This window comes from Cherax quadricarinatus, chromosome 26, assembly GCF_038502225.1.
Source record: "Cherax quadricarinatus isolate ZL_2023a chromosome 26, ASM3850222v1, whole genome shotgun sequence".
In the NCBI taxonomy this organism is placed as follows: Eukaryota; Metazoa; Arthropoda; class Malacostraca; order Decapoda; family Parastacidae; genus Cherax; species Cherax quadricarinatus.
Window position 1 is genome coordinate 33,762,650 of NC_091317.1, and position 27,224 is coordinate 33,789,873.

The 27,224-nt window shown below is 38.2% G+C and overlaps 1 protein-coding gene across 1 annotated transcript in view; it reads left to right on the plus strand.

The window, feature by feature from the left end:
- The window catches only part of Pex13 (peroxin 13), a 56,876-nt gene extending 35,127 nt beyond the window's left edge, over window positions 1–21,749 (plus strand). Inside the window, exons 6-7 of the mRNA XM_053780607.2 lie at window positions 6,786–6,981; window positions 21,025–21,749. Coding sequence (XP_053636582.1) covers window positions 6,786–6,981; window positions 21,025–21,383 — 555 coding nt within the window. The 3' untranslated portion in view covers window positions 21,384–21,749. The remainder of the gene's footprint in view (window positions 1–6,785; window positions 6,982–21,024) is intronic.
- Window positions 21,750–27,224: the final 5,475 nt, after the last annotated feature.

The window sequence follows — 27,224 nt, forward strand, 5'->3', positions numbered from 1 at the left end:
TTCTGAGTTGAAGGAAGCTGTATTATGAAATGATCACCTTCTCTCCTCAAACGCTTGGGTATATCCTGAGGAGTTCGAGGACCTTGTTGTATAGCAGGTGTTGTTACCTGGTACTTCATTATGAGTTGTCTGATAACAGACAAACAAAATTCACCATACGGTGGTCTGTTGCCAGTCTTCATTTGGTACATATTATATGCATTGAGCATTGAAATGTCCATGAGATGGAAGAAAAGTTTCAAGTACCACTTGTAACTTTTACGAACACAATCAACAAAGCCAATCTGCATGTCACATTTGTCAACCAAGCGCATGTTTTGTGTATAATCAATCACTGTCACTGGTTTTCGAATATGTTCATTAGTCACTGGATCAACTTTGCCACTGTCTTGCATTTCATTACGGTGAATGGTTGTCAACAATGTGACATCTCGTTTGTCATGCCACCGTAATGCCATGATGTCATTGGCAGTAAACACCTGCACATCATCACCACGAGCACCTGCGTTGAGCCTGGGCATATGTTTACGATTAGAACGCACTGTGCCACACACATCTGTCTTGTTCACTCACAAGAAATCACTGAGTAAAGGGCTTGTGTACCAGTTATCGGTATATAATGAATGCCCCTTACCAAAATAAGGTGCCATCATGCTTCTCACTACGTCACCTGAGATACCCAATAACATCTTGGTATCTTTCAGTGTTTTACTTCCCGTGTATACAACAATATTCAATACCAGACCTCTGTCACAGTTACAGAGTACAAACAGTTTTATACCAAAGTGTTTCCTCTTGCTCGGTATATACTGCTTGAATGACAGCCTATCTTTGAACAAAATCAAAGACTCGTCAATTGCAAGATTCTTGAATGGATAACAGTACATGCTGAACTTTTGTTTGAGATACATAAAAACATTTCTAATCTTGTATAACCTGTCACTTCTGTCAGGCCTGGTTTTGTCAGAGAAGTGCAACATACGTAACAATAAGATAAACCTGTTCACTGGGATGATTTCACTGAAGACCGGGGTAGAAATTAGCCAATCTGTGGAACAGTATGCTTTTATATTATGCTTATAAACATGAGGCATAAGCATCATTGTTGCAAAAAGCAAATACATTTCTGCAACAGTCGTCTCTTTCCACCGGTGTAGTCTTGACTGTGGTGATATCGTCATATTTGCCGTGGTGTACTCAAAATACTTGTTACTTTCCCTGACAATAATTTCCGTCAAGGGCTGGTCAAAGAATATTTAAAAAAATTCCAGTTCATTGGCTGTGGTTCCAAGGGGACAAGTAGGTAGAATTCCACTTTGAGAGTCATCAAAGTGGTGAGGCTTGGGAACAAAACTGGGATTTTGCTGCCAATCCCAGATACGGTTTGCTGGTGGATACTGGACATCATAGGCTGGTTGTGCGGGTAGTTGTGGTTGTGGTGGGCTGGTGGCTGATGCTCCGCTTTGTCCTTGAACTGCGGAGTCAGCAGCGTGGGTCCCAGCCTGGGCTGGTGAGTCACACATGGCCGTGGCATTACCATCACCACTACCACCATCTACTGATGCCTGTGGTCTATCCATGCCAAGTGTAGCCACATCATTCTCACTTTCACTGTCTATTCCTGGTGTAGGGCCACAGGATGTACTCCGGCATGTACTCTAGGATGTACTCTGTCCCCTGGGCACTGCATAGGGTACACTACCCGAGCACATGCGGCGGCGTACATACCGACGCTTCACTGGTGAATATGTTTCCTCACTATCACTACTCGAATTATCGTCAAGAGCAATAAAATCACAATCCACGTCACTATCATCATCATTACTGAAGTCAGAGGCCTGGCCACGCGAAAATAATAGTTTTCTCTTGCGTTGAGGTACAACTGACCGTGACTGACGAGTGCCCACACCAGAGGTAGAAGGTTGAGGATCGTCAGGGTTTTCTGCACTATTATCGATATCCTGGTCATTCCTTTCGGTCACTAACTGATCAAAGCCAAAGAATTCATCTTCATTTCCACTTCCATTAGTGTCAGAACTATCAGATAGGAAGAGGAGAGTCCCAATTTTCCTTGGAGTGAGAGCTGCCTTGCGACGAGGCATGGTGAACAAGGGTAACTGAGCCAGCGTTCCCACAATGCTATGCGGGCGCCTAGATTTTTTGTTTGTGGCGCACACCCACCACGCAGACCCGTTCTCTCACATGTAGGCCTATGAGCGTTTTCGTGCTAATTTTGACAGCACTAGAATTTTGGCGTAGATCTACGGCTTGGACACTGTGAAGCTGTAGATCTACGGGACGGACCCTGAAAGGGTTAAAAGGGAGATACTTATAGTAACAACTCTCTAATATTTGTATACAGTATTTGCAAATCTCCATGTATACATAGAGTGGAACCTCAGTTTTTGTGATTAATCAGTTTAAAGAAGTCTGATGAAAACCGAATCATACGAAAACCGAAGCAACATTTCCCATAAGAAATAATGTAAATCTAATTAATCAGTTCCAGATACCCAAAAATATTAACAAAAAATACATTTTTTAGAGAATAGCAGTAGTTTTACATACAGAAAACAATGAGAAATATTAATGACTAATGAAATGGATAAATGAACATTTAACATCACTTTTACCTTTCTTGAAGACTCTTGTTGGAGTATGGAAGATGGTGAAGAGGGGAGAGGGAGGAGGAGAGGTTATTGTTTGGAAGGGGAATCCCCGTCCATAGGGAATTTAGGTATCAAGGTCCTATCTGGGGTTACTTCCCTTCTTTGTCTTTTACTGGCACTACGACCAGCTCGAGTCACTGGACCCATTGCACAAAAAATCTGTCCAGAGAGGTCTGTTTCTGGCATTTCTAAGATTTGCCTAAAATGGGACAAGGCATTGTCAGTGAACATGTTGCAGACACAGCTTGCAACAGCTTTGTTAGGGTGATATTTCTCCACAAAACTTTGCAACTCATTCCACTTTGTACACATGTCCTTAATCACTGAAGAAGGCACATTCTTCCCTCTCTCTTCCTCCTCTGAAGCAATTTCCTCAGCTGCAGTCTGTTGCTGTTCCAGTTGAAGGTCTTGCAGCTCTTCAGTGGATAGCTCTTCCCTGTGGCCATCCACCAACTCTTCCACATCCTGGCCACTCACATCCAACCCCATGGACTCACAAAAAGACACAATAGATTCCACAACAGGCGTAGGGTCATCAGGGTCAGCCTCAAACCCTTCAAAATCACAAACGTATGGGATGCTTTGTGTGGGCCCTTGATTCTGGGAAATGAGTGGCTGAGTCACGTCGGTAGGTGGACAAGTTTGGTACGGACCATTTTCAACTGTACAAAAATTGAACGGACGTATGAAAACTGGGACAAAACTTTGACGAGAAAAGTCGTTGAAAACCGAATCGTACGAAAACTAGGGCATACAAAAACCAAGGTTCCACTGTATTTAAAGAATTTAAGAAAGAATGTACAATACACTTCTTCCTCTTTTGTATTTTTTATACTTTTACAGCCCTTCAAAGTATATAAGAGGGAGAAAGAAATGGGGGTTGTGATTTTCACCAGTGAGACATTAAACCTCAATGAGGATACCCTTCACTGTAAGGTAGCCTAAGATCTTAAGCCATAACTTAAGACAGGCATTCCCTTAGTGAGTCAAGTTTTAATTCACTACTGTAATTAACTATTATGTCTAGAACTGATGGGATCATAACAGAAATGTTAAAAGCTGGGAGAGAGATAGCATTAGTGGTTGGTTGGTATTTTTGTTTAACAAATGAATGAACAAAGGGAAGGTATCTAGGGATTGGGAGAAAGCATGTATAGTACCTTCATATAAAGGGAAGGGGGACAAAAGAGATTGTAAAAATTATAGGGGAATAAGTTTACTGAGTATACCAAGTAAAGTGTATGGTAGGGTTTTTAATGAGAGAATTAGAGGTAAAACAGAGAGCAGGATTGCAGATGAACAAGGAGACTTTAGAATGGGTAGGGGATGTGTAGATAAAGTGTTTACAGTGAAGCATATAAGTGCACGGTATATACATGAAGGTAGGAAGTTTTCATTGCATTTATGGATTTAGAAAAGGCATATGATAGAGTGGATAGAGGAGCAATGTGGCAGATGTTGCAAGTATATGGAATAGGTGGTAAGTTACTAAATGCTGTAAAGAGTTTTATGAGTATAGTGAAGCTCAGGTTAGGGTGTGTAGAAGAGAGGGAGACTACTTTCCAGTAAAAGTTAGTTTTAGACAGGGATGTGTAATGTCACCATGGTTGTTTAATATATTTATAGATGGCATGTAAAAGAAGTAAATGCAAGGGTGTTCAGGAGAGGGGTGAGATTGAATTATGGGGAATCAAATACAAAATGAGAGTTGACTTTTTTTTTTTTTTTGATGACACTGTGCTTTTGGGACATTCTAAAGAAAAATTGCAAAGGTTAGTGGATGAGTTAGGGTGGGTAAAGGCAGAAAGTTGAAAGTGAACATAGATAAGTGTAAGGTGATGAGGGTATCAAATGATTTAGATAAATAAAAATTGGATATCACATTGAAGGGAGGGAGTATAGAAGAGGTGATGTGTTCAGATATTTGGAAGTTGACTTATCAGTGGATGGGTTTATGAAGGATGAGGTTAACCATAGAACTGATGAAGGAAAAATGGTGAGTGGTGTTTTGTGGTATCTGTGGACACATAAAAAGTTATCCATGGAGGCAAAGAAGGGAATGTATGAAAGTATAGTGTTACCAACACTCTTATATGGGTGTGAAGCATAGGTTGTAAATGCTGCAGCACAGCAGCAGCTGAAGGCAGTGGAGATGATGTGTCTAAGGGCAGTGGTGTAAATATTATGCAGAGAATTCATAGTGTGGAAATTAGGAGGTGTGGAGTTATTAAAAGTACAGTGGAACCTTGGTTTTCATTTGCCCTGGTCTTCGTCGAATTTGGTTTTTGACAACTTGTTTTTGTCAAAATATTGTCCCAGTTTTCATTCATCACCTTGGTTTTCATCCACTGTACCGAACGTGTCCATCTGCGTGCACCCACACAAAGCATCCCATGCACGCATTCCGAATCAGTCTGGCTTTGTTTCTCGTCAAGTGAACATTACCCTGCGCATTCATACGAAACATTTTTTAATAATCAATTGGTAATGACTATGGAATAATGTAGTTATGGAGCAGATTATGAGATATACTAATCAGTGGAACCTCGACTTACGAGTGTCCCAACCTACGAGTTTTTCGAGATACGAGCCATTACTAGGTCGACATTTTGCTCTGAGTTACAAGCCAACATCCAAGTTACGAGCAAGCTTCCCCCACTTCCCCCTCATCCCACAACCTGCACACCTCGTTGGTTCATCTATGATTTTGTGCTTGAATTCCATGGACATCATCCTCTTTTTCTTCTCATCACTGTCCTTTGCACTTACTTTCTTAGGACCCATGGTTAGAAAACAGAAATTTGGCAAAATAACTACAAAATGCAAGCGAAGCACGAGAGAAATGCTTCCACGGTGAGGTAAACAGTGTGCTGCGCCAACTAGTGGCAGTGTTCTGAAGCTCCTCGTTTAATAATAATAATGAGTTTCAGAACACCGCCACTAGTTGGCGCAGCGCACTGTTTACCTCGCCGTGGAAGCATTTCTCTCATGCTTCGCTTGCATTTTTTAGTTATTTTGCCAAATTTCTTTTCTCTAACCATGGGTCCTAAGAAAGTAAGTGCAAAGGACAGTGCTGAGAAGAAAAAGATGATGATTTCCATGGAATTAAAGCATGAAATCATAGACAAACTAACAAATTGTGCGGGTTGTGGGTTGAGAGGGAAGCGGGGAAAGCTTGCTTGCAGTTAAGTTCAGCGATAAAGTGTAGCATTAAGAGTGTAGCAAGTAAGTCAAGCGATTAAGCAATAGAAAAAGGACAAAACGAAACTCCTCCAATAATGATGATGGAGTTTATAGGGCCACTGACAGTATACACCGCTGTGTAATTATTCTTCCACTCTCAACCTCCGCCACCATCTCTTCTCCTAGGTACGTAAGTATGTACGTACACTTAATAAAACCATTTTATTTCTTTACATTCTCTATTATGTTTTTATACTATTTATTTATAAATGTATTGTTTTGGTGTTTTTCTTATGAAACTAGTGATCTAGTGAAGTTAGCCTCACAAACACTGTTTTCTCTTATAATAAGAGCATGGGAAGATATGGTCAGAGCAGTAGTGGAAATGTTGCCACCACTAGTCACATAATGACATTTTATTCATTCTGGAGTATATATCATGTTTCTATGTTATTTATATTGTTTATTATGTCATATTAGATGAATTGTGATAGATAAATAAGTTGTAGGTTGATATCAATATAATATTGATGTATTTTGTCCTGCCTCCCGAGAGCAGGAATTTTGCTGGAATGGATTAATGGCATTTCAGTTAATATAAATGAGGAAAATTGATTTGATATACTGTACAAGCAAATTGAGTTACGAGCTAGGTCACAGAACAGATTAAACTCGTAAGTCGAGGATCCACTGTACTTTGCAGTTCGAGTGTGGATATGATGATGACAAAGATGTGATAATATGAATGTGCCACTTTCATATCCATGTCATGGTGGTAGAATGAAATAAGCTAGAAAGGGATACTCCAGTAGAATGATTATGATGTCTTTCTTTTTGGCTATCTTCTTGCAGGTATTTAAACTTAAAGATGAGAATATTAGCATATGTAATACTGCAAACAAATAATGCTGACAATCTTGCACTCTTTTTCAGGCTGAAAACAGAAATGAACTTGGCTTTAGAGCTGGACAATCCCTGTTCTTGGCACCAAAGGACCAGCAGCCCAATGTTCGTGGATGGTTACTAGCATCTAATGGAACTACCTGTGGACTGGTACCAGCTAATTATATACAGATTTTAGGATTACGTTCTGGGTCATCACCTGCTGGCAGTACCCAAGCACAACAAGGTAAAAGCTGCTGAAATAGAAAATATCCAAAATGAATGATGATAAGTACACCTCCCACTGAGGCAGGATGACCTATAAAAGAAACTGTGACCATCATTCACATTATCACTGTCTTGTCAGAAGCACACATACAGTAATGTGTATATAATTATTCTTTCATAAATAACTCTTGGTAATTAATTTAGAGCATTTTATTAATTTTAAACTATATTTTAATATTGCTTACATCCTTAAGTTTTCCTGCTAAGAATAGCTTGTATGTTTTTCCTCTATATTTTTATGTACTTCCACTTTTTCTGGCTTACTGTTTTCCTGGAACCTTTTGTCCTGGAATTATCATAATCCAGAGATAATCATATCACCCTTTGACTGTTTACGGCGTATATATACGTCTTACGCGCCACTGTTTCTGACGTATTAATACGCGTAAATTCTAGCGGCTTCAAATCTAGCGGGAGAAAGCTGGTAGGCCCACATATGAGAGAATGGGTCTGTGTGGTCAGTGTGCACCACATAAAAAAAATCCTGCAGCACGCAGTGAGTAATGAGAAAAAAAAATGACCGTTTTTTTGGATTAAAACGCCGACTTTGATAAGGTGTATTTTCATATAGTATTTATCATTGTATTCTTGTTTTCATGGTCTCATGTGATAAAATCGAAAACATATTACAGAAATAGAGATGATTTTGATTACTTTCCCGATGAAAACAACCTTGAAATTAAGCTCAAAGTAGCGGAAATGTTCGATTTTTACCAATGTTCAGGAGTAAGCAAATCACACCACAAGTCCAGTACATGTCAACTGGGGAGTCTAATATTCTTTCATTAGTGCACTTATATTATTTATACCATTTTTACAATAATGCAGTAGTCTGCATACCAGTAAATTTTGTATTTTTTTGTATGAATAAAAAATCAAAATAGAAAGCAACAGTAATATAAGAGGGGCCTAGAGACATGACTAATGAACAGAGGATATGTTATTTTAGTGCCAAGAATGTCTACATTGTTTATTCTGGACCCTATTTTGAAATTGGCATCTTTTTTAATTTGTGTGAGATTGGCCAAATTGCCAATTTCTGACCACTTTATTGGGTAGTTCAAACCGGTAAATGGGCGGTTTCTTGTACTCAACTGATAGATAAAATGGAGTTCTAAAGAAATAGCTATGAGTTTGGTTGACTGGAACAACGGAATTGGCTATAAACAGGGCTCAAAGTCAGCGAAATCGCCGATACGTATATGTCGCCGAGACTGCTAACTTCGTGGGAGCGTAATTCCATGAGTTTTCGACCAAATATCATACTTTTGGTGTCATTACCATCGGGAAAACATTCTCTATCATTTCATAAGAAAAAATAATTTTTTTTTTTTTTTTTTTTCAAAAATTTATCGACATAGAATGACAGTTTTAGAAAGGGGCCTGAAACAGTCAAAGGGTTAACTGGAGGTTTATTTTTTGGAAAGAAAGTTTTGAAACCTACACTCTTAAATGGTACTGTACATAATACCAATAAGTATACAAATGACACTTAGCTGTTTACAAGTGCTTTGAAGAATGACTTTCACTTCATTTTTGTCAGATTTCAAATTGATATGCAATTTTAACTCGTCAATATTACCAAAAAAGAGTGGTAGGACACAAAAGCAGAAAGAGCAAGTGACCATCACTGAGGGAAAGATAGCTGGTTTGGGTTATGCTGGTCCATGAAATTTGTAATCTGCCGTCTCATCACTCTTTTGAAGATTTTTATGATGTGAGAAGTTAGGGCTACTGGTCTATAATTTTTAGCTAGTGCTCTAGCTAAAGGAGCTATGTCTGCACTCTTTAAGGCCTCTGGTATTTCACCTAGATCTAAGCTCTTTTTTCCAAAGAATCTGAGGGCTCGTGCTAGTGGTACTTTGCACTTCTTTATAAATAGAGCATTCCATGAATATGGTCCAGGTGCTGAGTGAGTGGGCATGTTGTCCATTTCTTTTTTAAAATCTATGGGATTGGTACTAATGTCAGTCAGTTGGTCTGCAACCTTCTGCTGGAGTGAAAAATATTTTTGCATTTTCTACCTTCCTGTCATTTAGTGGGTTGCTGAACACCGACTCATACTGTTCTTTTAGGATTTCATTCATTTCCTGTTCATCGTCAATATACGAATCTCCTCTCAATAGTGGTCGAATTCTACAGGTAGTTCTTAGCTTGGATTTTGCATAGAAATCCTTAGAAATATTTTGGGTTTCTTGCAATATCCTGTATGGCCCTTTGTTCCCTTCATACTTCTTCTGTTAGGTATGATATCCTAAGTTTTTGCTCTAATTCAGTGATCTCTCAGCTAAGCCTGCCTTTCTTCTGTTGCAACATATTTGTGTTTTTAAGCAATTCTGTAACCCATTTTCTTGTTCTATACTATCTCCTATGCTCTCTCTGTATATATATCTGATCTGGGTTTTCTCAATGGTACATGCTTCACACATTTCTTGTATGCTTCTGTATTCAACGTATTTGTGTTTTTAAGCACTTCCGTAACCCATTTTCTTGTTCTATACCATCTCCTACGCTCTCTGTATATCTGATCTTTTTCTGGGTGCTCATCTCTGATTCCCAGGATATATCTGATAGCTCTTGGTTTATTTTTTACCAGTCAATTCTATGGTTGTTAAAATTAAACTTGCTGAACATCCCATCTCTAACATTAGTGACAAAGTTCCCTAACTCTGAGTTAACCCTTTGACTGTTTCAGTCGTATATATATACGTCTTACGAGCCACCGTGTTTGACGTATATACAGTGGTCCCTCAATAATCGTCCGACCTGAAAGTCGTTCATTTTGGAAATAGTCCTGTTATTTCATGTAAACATTGGCTCGCAATTGGTCTGTTAACTCGCTAATCGTCCTTCGTCCGGGACGCGTACTCACGCTCTGAGCCGTCTGGGCCTGCCTTCCCAGCCAGTGTGCCATTGTTTACCAGTGAGCGACGGTCCCCTCACTTGCTCCTACGAAATATTTCATAATATTCCATTGATTTTAGTGCTTGCAAGTGCTAAATAAGCTACCATGGCTCCAAAGAAAGCTTCTAGTGCCAGCCCTTTGGTAAAGAATGTGAGAAACACGTAATTTATGAAAAAATTTGTAGAAAAATACAAAGGTGGTGGTGGTAGAGTGGAAGCAGTTGTGATAGTGGTTGATGGTGGTAGAAGGGTGGTAGTGATGGTGGTAGCAATTGTAATAGTGGTAGAAGGTGGTAGTGATGGTGGTAGCAGTTGTAATAGTAGTAGAAGGTGGTAGTAATGGTGCCTTCTTTAGTGATTCAGCGATTCTACAAACTCCTCCAATGTTTTCGTAGTTATATAGGGCTACAGAAAACACCGCCGCCTCAGCTGCTGCTTCACCACCATTATGGATGGCTTTCTCTCAGTGGCCCTTATATACCCAACAACAACACCTCTCGTGGCATACATAATGACTTATTTTATTCATTCTAGAGTATATTCCATGTTTCTATGTTATTAATATTGTTTATTATGTCATATTAGTTGAATTGTGATAGATAAATAAGCTGTAGAGTTGATATTAGTGTCATATTCTCCAACAATAAACTTGCCATCCCTCCCTCACACAAACAAGTCTTCAATAAGAACATAAGAAAGAAGGAACACTGCAGTAGGCCTGCTGGCCCATACTAGGCCAGTCCTTCACAAATCCAACCCACTAACAGAACAAATGCTACCCAAGCAATAAGCTCAGGTGCAAGTCCGACTCAAATCCAACCCCTCTCTCTCTCGTGTATTTATCCAACCTAAATTTGAAACTACCTAATGTTTTAGCTTTGATCACCCTACTAGGTAGACCGTTCCACTCATCAACTACCCCTATTACCAATGTTCATTTATACATTTTATTAGTGCTTTACATTTATTTGGCATTCTTTTCTGCATGTAAATCTATATTTATGCTAGGGAAGTGACCTAGAGTCCTTATGGAGGGGGATTCCCCTTCCAAACAATAATCTCTTCCCTCTCTCCTCCTCCCTGTCTTCCATTCAACAACAGCCTTCAATAAAGGTAACTGTCATGTTGAATGTTCATTCTTTTGTGCATGTAAATCTATATTTTAGGTAAAAAAAAAAATTGTTGATACGTCTGGGTGTCTGGAACGAATTAATTGGATTTACATTATTTCTTATGGGGAAAATTGATTCGAAAATAGTCCCACTTCCAGGAACGGATTAAGGACGATAATTGAGGGACCACTGTATACTCAAAAATTCTAGCGGCTTCAAATCAAGCAGGAGAAAGCTGGTAGGCCTACATGTGAGAGAATGGGTCTGTGTGGTCAGTGTGCACCATATAAAAAAAATCCTGCAGCACACAGTGCACAATGAGAAAAAAAAATTCCGACCATGTTTTTGGATTAAAACGCTAACTTCGTGGTGTATTTTCGTATAGTATTTATGGTTGTATTCTTGTTTTCTTGGTCTCATTTGATAGAATGGAAAACATATTATAGAAATAGAGGTGATTTTGATACGTTTTACTATGAAAAGAATCTGGAAATGGAGCTCAAAGTAGGGGAAATGTTTGATTTTTGCTGATGTTCAAAAGTAAACAAATGTCATTGTGCAATAAATGTCCAAGTAGCCATTCTGATATGCAGTCATGAATGGGTTGACATTATTTATACAATTATTACAATATTGCAGTAGTCTGCATAACAGTAAATCTTCTATTTTTTTGTTTGAATAAAAATTGAAAACAGAAAGCAAGAGTAATATCAGAGAGGCCTGGAGACGTGACTGATGAACAAAGAAAATGTTATTTTAGAGCCAGGAATGTCTGCATTGTTCATTCTGGACCCTATTTTGAAATTGGCATATTTTTTAATTTGCGTGAAAGTGGCCAAATTGCAAATTTCTGACCACGTTATTGGGTAGTTGAAATCAGTAAATGGGCAGTTTCTTGTACTCAATCAATAGAACAAATGGAATTCTAAAGAAATAGCTATGAGTTTGGTCAACTGGAATAATGGAATTAGCTGAAAATAGGGCTCAAATTGGGCGAAATCGCCGATTCGTAAATATCACTGAGGATGCTAACTTTGCGAGAGCGTAATTCCGTACGTTTTCCATCAAATTTCGTTCTTTTGGTGTCATTACCATCGGGAAAAGATTCTCTATCATTGCGACAGTCAAAGGGTTAATTCTCTTTTGAACTTCTATGATGTTGTGATCAGAGTATGTTGTTTTTGTAACTGTTGTCTCTGATTAGAACCTCGTTGTTTGTGAAACGGAAAGCAAGAGTAATTTAAGAGGGGCTGGAGACATGACTAATGAACAGAGAAAATGTTATTTTAGTGCCAGGAATGTCTTGTTTATTCTGGATCCTATTTTGAAATTGGCATCTTTTGAAATTTGGTTGAAATTGGCCAAATTGCCAATTTCTAACCACTTGTTTAGGTAGTTGAAATCGGTAAATGGGTGGTTTCTTGTACTCAGTCAATAGAACAAATGGAGTTCTAACAAAATACCTATGATTTTAGTCAACTGAAACAAAGGAATTGGCTGAAAATAGGGCTCAAAGTGGGCAAAATTGTCGATGCATAAATATTGCTGATATCGCTAACTTTGCGAGAGCATAATTTCATAAGTTTTCCGTAAAATTTCGTACTTTTGGTGACATTACCATTGAGAAAAGATTCTCCATCATTTCATAAGAAATTTTTTTTTTTTCCCCTGAGAGTGAGTTAAGGATTGGGGGTCTCTGTCCTCAAAGAGTTAAGGCCACAGGCTATCTCTTGTCCAATATCTCTCTTTTCTTCATTAAATCTAAGACTTAAATACTTATACCTTTTCATGCCACTTTCAGCAACACTCATAAGCCTAGTTTGGCAGATAAAAGATATGGCAATTAAAAGATCAAAACACAATTTTACCCTAAGACAGAATGGAACTGGACACACATTCATGAAGGCTGGGATGGGGGTGGTGGGAGGTCTCTCCCGCTGACCCACAAGGAGGAGGCAGCTTGAGCTGGGAAATTTTTTTCCGTGCCTGAAAACGGGACCACGTTAAATTAATTTTACGAAATGTATAAAATTGTGTCACAATTTTTAAATAGTGCAGTAACCAAAAAGTGGCAAATAAATCCATGTAATATAAAGGCCTACTGTAATAATACAGTGGAACCTCAAAAATCGAACTTAATCCGTTCCAGGAGCTAGTTCTAAATTCGAAAAGTCTGAAATTCGAAGCAATATTTCCCATAAGAAATAATGGAAATACAGGTCTCCCTCAACATTCACGTTTTCAACTTTCACGGGCTTCACACATTCGCGAATTCCTAACTGCCAAATTCCCAGCCACCAAATTCCCAGCCGCCAAATCAATTTAAGTTTCCCGCCACCTGCGAGTCCCTACTACTCTCCCTCCGACCCCCGCAACTGGCAGCCAGCCCTCCCACCACTCAGTGTGGCGAGTGTTTTGTTTGTTCATTATTTGCTATTAAACTACAGTATAAATAATGTAAACCCATTCATGACTGCATATTGGAATGGCTATTCGGACAGGTATTAGACGGTGACATCATGTGTTTACTCTTGAACACTGCAAAGAATTAAACATTTCTGCTACAGCTAATAATAACAATAGTAATAATAATAGTAATAATAATAATAATAAATATGATATAATTGAAGTAGGAAATTGTACAAAAATACGAGGGAGTGGTTGACACATCGTCAGTGTGACTTTGTTTATGCTGGAGCGAACATTAGTCTCCCTGCTCTTCCAAACATTTCACAATAATTCATTGTGTTTGGTGCTTGTAGATTGAGTGTGACTGGAGTGGTAGAGGCAGTGATTGAGGCAGTGGTATTTAATAACATACATGTTAATAATAATACATGTTATTAATAATAACATGTACTATTATTATTTATAACATATATGTTATTAAATACCACTGCCTCAACTGCTGAATTATTGTGAAATGTTTGGAAGAGCAGGGAGACTAATGTTCACTCCAGCATAAACAAAGTCACACTGACAATGTGTCAACCACTCCCTCGTATTTTTGTACAATTTCCTTCTTCAATTATATCGTATTTATTATTATTATTATTATTATTATTATTATTATTACTATTATTATTACTATTATTATTACTATTATTATTACTATTATTATTACTATTGTTGTTATTACCAATAGCAGAAATGTTCGATTCTTTGCTGTGTTCAAGAGTAAACACATGATGTCACCGTCTAATACCTGTCCGAATAGCCATTCCAATATGCAGTCATGAATGTGTTTACATTATTTATTCTGTAGTTTAATAGCAAATAATGAACAAACAAAACACTCACCACACTGAGTGGTGGGAGGGCTGGCTGCCAGTTGCGGGGGTCGGAGGGAGGGTAGTAGGGACTCGCAGTGGTGGAGGCATTGGTGGAGGCATTGGTGGAGGCAGTGGTGGAGGCAGTGGTGGAGGCATTGGTGGAGGCAGTGGTGGAGGCAGTGGTGGAGTCTGTGGTATTTAATAACATGTTATTAACATACATGTTATTAAATAACATACGTTATTAACCCTTTGAGGGTCGACAGGCCCTCTCCGAAACTCGTTCTCAGGGTCGGCCAAATTTAAAAAAAAAAAATTATTTTCTCTTATGAAAAGATAGAGAATCTTTTCCCGATCATAAAGACACCAAAAGTTTGAAATTTGATAGAAAACTTACGGAATTATACTCTCGCAAAGTTAGCGGTCTCGGCGATGTTTACGCATCGGCGATTTTGCCCACTTTGAGCCCCATTTTCGGCCAATTTCACTGTACTAGTCGACAAAAAACATGAATATTTCGCTAGAACTCCATTTTTTCTATCGAATGGGTGCAAGAAACCACCCATTTATAAATTCATCTATCCAGTACAGTGGTCAGAATTTAGCAATTTTGCCAATTTCACACAAATTTCAAAAGATGCCAATTTCCGAATAGGGTCCAGAATAAACAAGAAAGACATTCCTGGCACTAAAATGACATTTCCTCTAGTCATTAGTCACGTCTCAAGGCCCCTCTTATATTCTTTTGCTTTCCACTTTGAATTTTTATTTTCACAAAAAATATAAGATTTACTGTTATGCAGACTACTGCATTAGTGTAAAAAATGGTATAAATATTATTGGTGCACTTGTAAAAGAATATTAGACTCACCAGTTGACATGTATTGCACGCTTGGCACGATTTGTTTACTTTTGAAGTTTGGTAAAAATCGAACATTTTTGCTAATTTGACCTCAATTTCAAGGCACCTTTCATTGTAAAACCAGTCAAAATCATCTCAATTTCTGTAATATGTCTTCCATTCTATAAAATGAGACCAAGAAAACTAGAATACAACAATAAATACCATACGAAAATACACTGCAAAGTCACCGATTTATTAAAAAAAAATGGTCAAAGTTTTTTTTTTTCTCATTATGCACTGTGTGCTGCAGGATTTTTTTTAGACTGTGCACACTGACCACATAGACCCATTCTTTCATATGAAGGCCTACCAGCTTTCTCCCACTAAATTTGAGGCCGCTAGAATTTATGAGTACTAGTACGTCAAAAACCCCTATGCGTAAGACGTACTAGTACGACGAAAACCCTCAAAGGGTTAAAGCATAACATGTATATATTTAGTACAATTTACAACGTTTTCATGTATTTTATGATTATTCATGTTTCAACAAGTTAAGGAAGCAGTATTGTAATATATTTCCCTACAATATACTGGGGCACCAAACATTCACGGTTTTTCAACATTCGCAAGGCTCTTGATCCCCTAACCCTCATGAATGTTGAGGGAGACCTGTACAATTAATCCGTTCCAGAAACCCAAAAATATTCACACAAAAAATGCATTTTATAGAGATTAATTACAGTTTTACATATAACAAATACAGTGGACCCTCGCATAACACTATTAATCCGTTCCTGAGAACTCAATGTTAGGCGAAATTATCGTTAGGCAAATTAATTTTCCCCATAAGAAATACTGTAATGGAAATCAAATTAATCTGTGAAGACACCCAAAAGTATGAAAAAAAAAAAATTTTACCGCATGAAATATTAATTTTAATACACACAAACTGAAGAAGACATGCACAGTTACATGACGCTTACCTTTATTGAAGATCTGGTGATGATTGATGGGATGGGAGGAGGGGAGAATGTTGATGGTCTTAGTGTTTAGATGGGGAATCCCCTTCCATTAGGACTTGAGGTGTCAAATCCTTTTCCGGGGTTACTTCCCTTCTTCTTTTAACCCTTTGAGGGTTTTCGTCGTACTAGTACGTCTTACGCATAGGGGTTTTTGACGTACTAGTACTCATAAATTCTAGCGGCCTCAAATCTAGTGGGAGAAAGCTGGTAGGCCTTCATATGAAAGAATGGGTCTATGTGGTCAGTGTGCACAGTCTAAAAAAAATCCTGCAGCACACAGTGCATAATGAGAAGAAAAAACTTTGACCATTTTTTTTTAATAAATCAGCGACTTTGCAGTGTATTTTCGTATGGTATTTATTGTTGTATTCTAGTTTTCTTGGTCTCATTTTATAGAATGGAAGACATATTACAGAAATTGAAATGATTTTGACTGGTTTTACAAAGAAAGGTGCCTTGAAATTGAGCTCAAAGTAGCAGAAATGATCGATTTTTACCAAACTTCAAAAGTAAACAAATCGTGCCAAGCGTGCAATACACGTCAACTGGTGAGTCTAATATTCTTTCACAAGTGCACCAATAATATTTATACCATTTTTTACACTAATGCAGTAGTCTGCATAACAGTAAATCTTATATTTTTTGTGAAAATAAAAATTCAAAGTGGAAAGCAAAAGAATATAAGAGGGGCCTTGAGACGTGACTAATGACTAGAGGAAATGTCATTTTAGTGCCAGGAATGTCTTTCTTGTTTATTCTGGACCCTATTCGGAAATTGGCATCTTTTGAAATTTGTGTGAAATTGGCAAAATTGCTCAATTCTGACCACTGTACTGCATAGTTGAATTTCATAAATGAGTGGTTTCTTGCACCCATTCGATAGAAAAAATGGAGTTCTAGCGAAATATTCATGTTTTTTGTCGACTAGTACAGTGAAATTGGCCAAAAATGGGGCTCAAAGTGGGCAAAATCGCCGATGCGTTAACATCGCCGAGACCGCTAACTTTGCGAGAGCATAATTCCGTAAGTTTTCTATCAAATTTCAAACTTTTGGTGTCTTTATGATCGGGAAAAGATTCTCTATCTTTTCATAAGAGAAAATAATTTTTTTTTTTTTTAAATTTGGCCGACCCTGAGAACGAGTTTCGGAGAGGGCCTGTCGACCCTCAAAGGGTTAATGCCACTAGGACCAGCTTCAGAGTCACTGAACTTCTGTCGCACAACATATCTGTCCATAGAGGTCTGTACTTCTCGTTCCTTTATGACTTTCCTGAAGTGTTTCACAACATTGTCAGTGTAATAGTCACCAGCACGGCTTGCAATAGCTGTCTGAGGGTGATTTTCATCCATAAAGGTTTGCACTTAAGCCACATTGCACATACAGTGGACCCCCGCTTAACGATCACCTCCAAATGCGACCAATTATGTAAGTGTATTTATGTAAGTGCGTTGGTACGTGTATGTTTGGGGTCTGAAATGGACTAATCTACTTCACAATATTCCTTATGGGAAAAAATTCGGTCAGTACTGGCACCTGAACATACTACTGGAATGAAAAAAGTTCGTTAACTGGGGGTCCACTGTATTTCCTTAATCTTTGAAGTAGGCAACTTCTTCAATTTCTCTCTCCCCTCCTCCGGAGCAGTTTCCTCAGGTCTGGCCTCTTGCTGTTGAAGATGATCTAGCAGCTCATCAGTGGTTAGTTCTTCATTGTCCTCCTCCACCAACTCTTCCACATCCTCCCCAGTAACCTCCAACCCCAAGGACTTCCCCAGTGCCACAGTTGATTCCTCAACTGGCATATGCTTCTCAGGGTTAGCCTCAAATCCTTCAAAATCCCTTTTGTCTACACATTCTGGCCACAGTTTTTTTCCAAGCAGAGTTCAAGGTCCTCTTAGTCACTCCTTCCCAAGCCTTACCTATAAGGTTTACACAATTGAGGATATTAAAGTGATCTCTCCAAAACTCTCTTAGAGTCAATTGAGTTTTTGAGGTCACTACAAAGCACCTTTCAAACAGAGCTTTTGTGTACAGTTTCTTGAAGTTGGAAATGACCTGCTGGTCCATGGGCTGCAGGAGAGGAGTGGTATTAGGAGGCAAAAACTTGACCATAATGAAGCTCATGTCCCCACAAAGTCGCTCTGCCAAGTCTGTAGGATGACCAGGGGCATTGTCTAACACCAGGAGGCACTTAAGGTCTAATTTATTTTCAATTAGGTAATTTTTCAGTGGGGGCAAATGCATGGTGTAACCAGTCATAGAAAAAGTCCCTAGTGACCCATGCCTTACTGTTTGCTCTCCACAGCACACACAAATTAGCCTTGAGGATATTCTTTTGCCTGAACGCTCTGGGAGTTTCAGAATGATACACCAATAAAGGCTTCACTTTGCAATCACCACTAGCATTGGCACACATTAACAGAGTAAGCCTGTCTTTCATAGGCTTATGTCCTGGGAGTGCCTTTTCCTCCTGAGTAATGTAGGTCCTGCTTGGCATTTTCTTCCAAAACAGGCCTGTTTTGTCACAATTAAACACTTGTTCAGGTTTCAGTCCTTCACTGTCTATGTACTCCTTGAATTCATGCACATATTTTTCAGCTGCTTTGTGGTCCAAACTGGCAGCCTCACCATGCCTTATCACACGATGTATGCCACTATGCTTCTTAAATCTCTCAAACCAACCTTTGCTGGCCTTAAATTCACTCACATCATCACTAGTTGCAGGCATTTTTCTAATTAAATCCTCATGCAACTTCCTAGCCTTTTCACTTATGATCGCTTGAGAGATGCTATCTCCTGCTATCTGTTTTTTGTTTATCCACACCAATAACAGTCTCTCAACATCTTCTATCACTTGCGATCTCTGTTTCGAAAACAAAGTTGCACCTTTGGCAAGAACAGCTTCCTTGATTGCCGTTTTCTTGGCCACAATAGTAGCGATGGTTGATTGGGGTTTACTATACAACCTGGCCAGCTCGGAGACACGCACTCCACTTTCATACTTAGCAGTGATCTCTTTCTTCATATCCATAGTAATTCTCACCCTTATTCCTGTAGGGTTGGCACTAGAAGCTTTCTTGGGGCCCATGGTCACTTATTTTGCAGGTGAAATCACTAAAAACGCTGTAATAATATGAAATGTTTTGATTGTATGCTTGGATGTGACCGTGGAGGCTGGCTTGTAAACAATGCCACCGGCGGAACAAGTGAGGCTGGCTCAGGCCGCACATGGACGCGTCTCGGACGAATCGCGTTGAGCGAGATTTTTAGCGCTAGGCGAGGCAAAATTTTAGCGTTAAAATGTATCGCTAGGTGGATTTAACGTTATGTGAAGCCAACGTTAGGCAGGGGTCCACTGTACTATAGTTTTTAATTATGTATAGTAATACTGTACATATAAAATAACATTTTTACTTACCTTTATTGAAGATTGGTGATGGCATCTGGAAGATTGGGAGGAGGAGAGAGGGAGTTGGGGTTAGTGTTTGGAAGGAGAATCCCTCTCCATGAGGACTTCAGGTAAAGCCCTCTCTGGGGTTACTTCCCTTCTCTGTCTTTTAATGCCACTAGGACCAGCTTGAGAGTCACTGGACCCCTGTCTCACAAAATAACTGTCCACAGTCCTCTGTTTCTGGCACCTCTTTAATTTGTGGTCTTTTTTTGGTTAGCATATTAACACCTTTTGCAACATCAGCTTCCTTGATTTGTTCTTTCTTTGACAGGATAGAACCAATGGTCGACTTGTTTTTTCCATACATCCTGGTAAGCTTTACAAGTCTCACACTTCTGTATTATTTCCTTTTTCACATCTATGGTGTTTCTCACTTTCTTTACCACAGGGGTACCACTAGCAAGTTTCTTTGGGCTCATGGCAGCTTATTTCACAGTCCCACAAGCACTAAACACAACGAAATAATCGTAAAATGAGTGAATGAGAGCGCAGGTTAGTGTTCACTCAAGCATAAACAAAGCTAGACTGCGCACAGCACCTGCACGGGGACACAGACAGAGCGGGCCAGCAGACAGGTCCTGTACCCGGCGGTCCGAAAATAGGGGCGCGTTCGATAATAGGGACACTGTCCGAAGAAATGGTCCTATTTTCAAAACGTTCGATATGTGATACGTTCGATTTTTGAGGTTCCACTGTAATAATAACTCCCTATCTTTCCCCTCTCTTCTCTTATTTTTTCTGGCTTCAAATATTTTTTGGAGAACCTTTATTTACAATTACTATGTTGTTTTTTTTTTCAACAAGTCGGCCGTCTCCCACCGAGGCAGGGTGACCCAAAAAGAAAGAAAATCCCAAAAAAGAAAATACTTTCATCATCATTCAACACTTTCACCTCACTCACACATAATCGCTGTTTTTGCAGAGGTGCCCAGAATACAACAGTTCAGAAGTATATACAGTGGACCCCCGGTTAACGATATTTTTTCACTCCAGAAGTATGTTCAGGTGCCAGTACTGACCGAATTTGTTCCCATAAGAAATATCGTGAAGTAGATTAGTCCATTTTAGACCCCCAAACATACACGTACAAACGCACTTACATAAATACACTTACATAATTGGTCGCATTCGGAGGTAATCGTTATGCGGGAGTCCACTGTACTTATAAAAATACACAATATATCCCCCCAAACTGCCAATATCCCAAACCCCTCTTTTAGAGTGCAGGCATTGTACTTCCCATTTCCAGGACTCAAGTCCGGTTATATAAAATAACTGGTTTCCCTGAATCCCTTCACTAAATATTACCCTGCTTACACTCCAACAGCTCGTCAGGTCACAAATACCATTCGTCTCCATTCACTCCTATCTAACACGCTCATGCATGCATTATTCAGGTGTTCCAGCAGCAGTAAGCTCGGGCAGCAGAGTTGTAGCCTCCAGGATTCCTAATATGCCAATGCCTCAGTATACACAACCTTCAGCGCCTGGCACAGGACGGGCTCCACTGATGCCAAGAATTCCGCCTCAGACCTTCGGCCAGCAACCCCAAAACACCCCTAATAATGAGTTACCTCAGGAGCCAACTCCAACTACTACACAATCTTCTGAGGTGCTTTCTGTCATGCCTGAAGAGGGAAAGATAGACACTCCTAACCAGCAGTGCTTATTACCTCAAGATGAAGTACTTCAAACTCATTTGAAAGCATTTAATACTGAGGGTATTGATGAAGTGGATGCTAAAACAGAAATGTAATTCTGTTATAAATTCTTGAGTTTAATGTAAGGGGCAGTATTGAATGTTTTTCTATCACTGTGCTCATGAGTACATTTTCATGGCACTGAATAGTTATTTAATTGAAGATCTATAACCAGTGAAGTTTCTATTTTCTACTTTTTATTTGAAACCAATTTACCTAATGTTTTAATGATTATTGAATTTATTACTAAAATCCAACTTTATATTGCATATTTGGGAATATTCACTTCATTTTAATATTTTGTATGCTAATACTTGTTTTTTCCTCCCATGAAATTTGTATTACTAGTACTATATACATTTTCTGTTATTATGAGATGTGATGCAGTCTTCTTATTGTTTTTAAGAGAGACACAAACAAGCGCTAGGACGTGTTATTAGAAAATGTTAGTACCAGGATCAAAAAGTTTTCTAATAAATAGGTTCTAGTGTTTACTTGTGTGTCTTTTTAAACTAATTTGTCAGTATCAATTAACAAGTTTTATACCAGTGTTTTTATCTTAGTACACTTATGAAAACTTGTTTCCTGATGTCATGTGTATATATTTTTTTAAAACTCCAAATGTCCTGAGATGGCAATGATATACAGTAAACCCTCCTCTACTGTAACCTTACATAGGTAGATTTTATGTAATAGCAATTTGAAAGTGCAGTCAGACTTTCATAGTGCATGAATAAAGCTTGTTAATATGCTCGATAATTCCAAAACTAAGTAATGTGCAAAATTTGGGGCCAGAAGTAGTGCCTCTCGGCTTCAATTTGTTTTTGGTGAGCAAGCGAGCCAGTCATCCCACTAGGTAGCATTTTTCTTTAACTCATGTTTTCCAAAATTTATTTAACTTGTGAACTCTTGTTTATGTAAAATACTGGTATAAAAAGTTTGAAAGAATTTTCAGTGCATTAATATGAAGAATCTGCAATAATTCAGTATCGTACATTTTTATAATTATACTTCGATTAATCATTGCCTTGCATTTAACAGTGATGTAGCTACTCTAGCAGTATTTCAATATTTGGTGAACCTGTTCATGATTGATAATAGTGAGTTACTGTTTACATAAGATGTATGGAGATATATGGCAAGTCTCCTGCCAGTGCTGCTCCTGTTGTATTAACAACATAGTAATATTTTGAGGGGGCAAGGTAGAGGTGTGCCATTTTCCTGCTGACTCTGACTTTGCATTTAGCAAAGCATGTGGTGTTACTTTCTCTTCTTCTAAGCATAACATTTCAAATTTATTCATTTTGTGTTTGTGTGTTTGTTTTCTCATGTCTGATACAATTTAGTAAGAAAATGCAGCTTATATTTTTAAATGTTAACAAGGTAAAGGGCCAAGCTAATGTTGCTTCAACACACCAGCTGTCTCTCACTGAGGTTGGGTGGCCGCAGAAAAGAGGGAACACTCGTCATCACTGTCTCATCCTCTAGCTTCATAATTTTATCACCAAACAGGAATACAGATAGGTAGCAGTCTACCCCTACTGGCAGGTCTTTTACATAACCTAGGGACAGCATCTGGAAACATCGGACGATGCTTTGGTCTGTCCTTGACCATTATGGGTCTAAACATGCTGAAATATCATCATCTAATGTATCTGCTCTAAATTGCGGGATAGTGAGGTGTTCCAGCCATTTTATTATAACATCTATTCTAAACAAGTGAGGCTTACAACTGATTCTTGTGGAAGGGGCAGAGACTGCTAGCTACATTCACTTAGCTTGGCATTTTATCCCTCATTGTGATTGTCTTGCCTTTCAGGTGTTTCTTAATCCTTTTCAATACTGTACTGATATCACCAGCTTGTGTTTTTTTTTTTTTTTCCTGCAGGTAAAATGTAGTCTATTCAATCATCTTTATTTTTTCTTGATCACTATCAGCTTGTCATAGACCTCTGAAACCTTGTTGCTCTGTGGAAATATTGTGTTTCATCAGTCTCTTCCTGGTTATATTCTCCCTTGCTTGTCACTTTATTCTTGTTAGAGATACCAGTCTCTTGTAAAAGGTCTTCTGTCTCAAACCATACCACAGGTGGTATGGTTTGTTTGCAATCGTGTCATTACGATTTCGTGAGTCTTCTGTCTCACTTTTTTAATATTGCAGTTACATTTGTTATTGTCCTGGTATCAAGGCTTTGTTAAAGATCTAGGGAAGATGCATCCTTGGGAATTTTACTCTTCTCTCAGTATCCATGGCAATATTTTATCACATACTGTTTTATTTGTCTAGCTCCTTCAAGATTTCATTGCCTCCTCACTTGTGTAGTTGTTCCTTTGCTTTTCTGACACTGGTTTTTGTTTCTCAGCTGTGAAGATGTCTTGGGTGTGTGAAAATAATGTAAGATATTGTATTGTTAGGTTATTTGAAAGTGTATAGTGATCACTTCCTTGCTGCCCTTCCACCTAGTCACAATTACAATATCATTCCCACTTGACAGTTTAGATACCAGAGTGCTCATCCTGTTCACTTATACTCTGCTTACCCAGGGGCTTTCCTTATGTATGATTAAATGTACCTCGTGGAAATAATTAATATTTTTATTATTTTTTTATTGTTATATTTGTCTGATTAACCCTTCAACTTCTTAGATATGATTTACTTTTTGCAGATTTAATTTTCTGGATTATATCTGTTAGCTTTAATGGTTTCATGGATCATGACCTCCTGAAGTGCATGGAAAATATGGCAGGAATAAGAACTAAGTACAGTATTTAAGAACACAAAAAAGGAAAGATAAGTGTATACTGAATGTATATTTGTAGAAGTTGTCAGATTTATCTGGCATTTAACATGATTATAAGAGACAAAGGAAAGGGTAACAATCCTGCCAAAGTGGAAAACACTGAATTAATAAGTTTTTATTTCATACTTGAGTATCTTTGACAAACAAGTAGTGTAAATTCATTGTTGCAGCAATATGAAAACTCTGAACATAGAAATTTATATATTTTTGTTCATTACTGTAATGCCAACCAAATTTAGGCTCATCTTAAACAGGTAAGCAGAACCAAGCTATGTTAGATCATGTTAATTTTGTCTAAATTAGGCTAGTGTGTTACATTAGTTTTATTACACCATGCTGATTTCCTCGTTTCAAGATGTCATAACAATGACAGGATGATGGAATGTTATAAGAGTAAATAAATGAAGTGTAGGGATTGTCCTAGGAAAGGATGGAGGAGGTAGAAGAGGTTTTGTGTGAAAGGGGCTTGAGCATACAGCAGGCATGCGTAGCTTGTTAGATAGGAGTGAATGGAGACGAATGGTTTTTTGGGATTTGACGAGCTGTTGGAGTGTGAGTAGGATAATACTTTGTGAAGGGATTTTGGGAAACTGGTTAGCCAGGCTTGAATCCTGGAAATGGGAAGTACAGTGCCTGCACTTTAAAAGAGGGGTTTGGGATATTTGCTGTTTGGAGTGACATCTGAACTAGTGTATCTATGCACCTCTGCAATGACTGTGATTATGTGTGAATGACAACTTGCCAGTGTTGTCTGCTGGTGTGCATAGTATTTTTTAAAATTCAAAGATTTTGTGAAGAGACACTAATGAAATCCAACTAGCCAGTAGGAGATTCCTTGCCAAGAATTTTCTGTTTACCATGCACTGGTAGATGAAGGTTGCTGTTAAACAGTTTTGTGATTAAAAACACATTTTAGGGTAGGCAGGTAGGAGTGAGATTATATATGAAATTACCCTTCAAGGAGGAAAGTTTGCTTTATTCTGGAAAGCGTCTTGATTCAAAGAATGTGGGGGAGCCAACCTTCCTTTTCACGGATCATCGTTTATTCCTCAGGAGCTGTATGATTGTTATGGATTTAACACTTCCAGTGAATATAACAATAAATTCAATAATTAGTTCTGTATGACTAGTGTGGGTTTATTTAAATATAATACAATAATTACTTGCTTTATAGGGGTTCAGTATACAGTATGTGAATTTAGTTAAATTTCCTAGGGCCCATATAAATTTGCACTTCATGATCAGTGGGTTATGCAAAATGTAATGCATCTGCAATATTAACCCTTTGACTGTTGTAGGCCCCTTTCTGAAACTGTCATTCTACGTTGATAATTTTTTGGGAAAAAAAATTATTTTTTCTTATGAAATGATAGAGAATCTTTTCCCAATGGTAATGACATCAAAAGTACGAAATTTGGTCCAAAACTCATGGAATTACGCTCCTACGAAGTTAGCGGTCTTGACGACATATACACATCGGCGATTTTGCCGACTTTAAGCCCTGCTTTTGGCCAATTCCGTTGTTCCAATTGACCAAACTCATAGCTATTTCTTTAGAACTCCATTTTTTCTATCAGTTGAGTAAAAGAAACTGCCCATTTACCAATTTAAACTACCCAATAAAGTGGTCAGAATTTGGCAATTTGGCCAATTTCATGCAAATTAAAAAAGATGCCAATTTCAAAATAGGGTCCAGAATAAACAATGTAGACATTCTTGGCATTAAGATAACATATCCTCTGTTCATTAGTCACGTCTCTAGGCCCCTCTTATATTACTGTTACTTTCTATTTTGGTTTTTTATTCATACAAAAAATACAAAATTTACTGTTATGCAGACTACTGCATTATTGTAAAAATGGTATAAATAATATCAGTGCATTAATGAAAGAATATTAGACTCCCCAGTTGAAGTGTATTGGACGTGTGGAGTGATTTGCGTACTCCTGAACATTGGTAAAAATCGAACATTTCCGCTACTTTGAGCTCAATTTCTAGGTCGTTTTCATCGTGAAAGTAATCAAAATCATCTCTATTTCTGTAATATGATTTCCATTTTATCACCTGAGACCATGAAAACGAGAATACAACAATAAATACTATACGAAAATACACCTCAGTCGGCATTTTAATCCAAAAAAACTGTCATTTTTTTTTTCTAATTACGTACTTCGTGCTGCAGGATTTTTTTTATGTGGTGCACACTGACCACACAGACCCATTCTCTCACATGTGGGCCTACCAGCTTTCTCCTGCTTGATTTGAAGCCGCTAGAATTTATGCGTATAAATCCGTCAGAAACAGTGGCGCTTAAGAAGTACGTGTATATATACAACCGAAACAGTCAAAGGGTTAAATGATGGACATTTACATGTATATATACAGTGAATATTTATCAGCTTAGTAACGAGTGATGACTGTACAATACTCAATCTGGGACAAAAGTATTTCTAGCAGTCATGTGGCTTGTAGGATTTAATACTGCACCAGTAACTAAAAGTAAGGTTGAGCGTATTAAGTTATACAGTGGACCCCCGGTTTACGATATTATTTCATTCCAGAAGTATGTTCAGGTGCCAGTACTGACCGAATTTGTTCCCATAAGGAATATTGTGAATTAGATTAGTCCATTTCAGACCCCCAAACATACACATACAAACGCACTTACATAAATACACTTACATAATTGGTCGCATTGGGAGGTGATCGTAAACCGGGGGTCCACTGTATTTTCTTATTTCTCTTTTCTCATATTTTCTTTTTATCCTCTTTTGTAACTTCTTTTTTTTTCTTTCTAGCAGGATAATGTATATAAAATCTTTCCCCATCATTTTGATGAACCAAACTGCAGCTTCAGTATAGGTAAATATTTGGAAGATTATTATAAATAGTGAAATTTATATTTACATCTAGATTTTTTTTTTTTTTTCAACAAGTCGGCCGTCTCCCACCGAGGCAGATATAATGTGAAAAAAGAATAGCACTTACCCTAAAGCAAATGGTAACTTTATTTTGCAGCAGAAGAATTCATTTTATAAATTTAAAATATTACTTGCCAAAACACATACAGGGAAACATGAGTGAAAGGAGTAACGC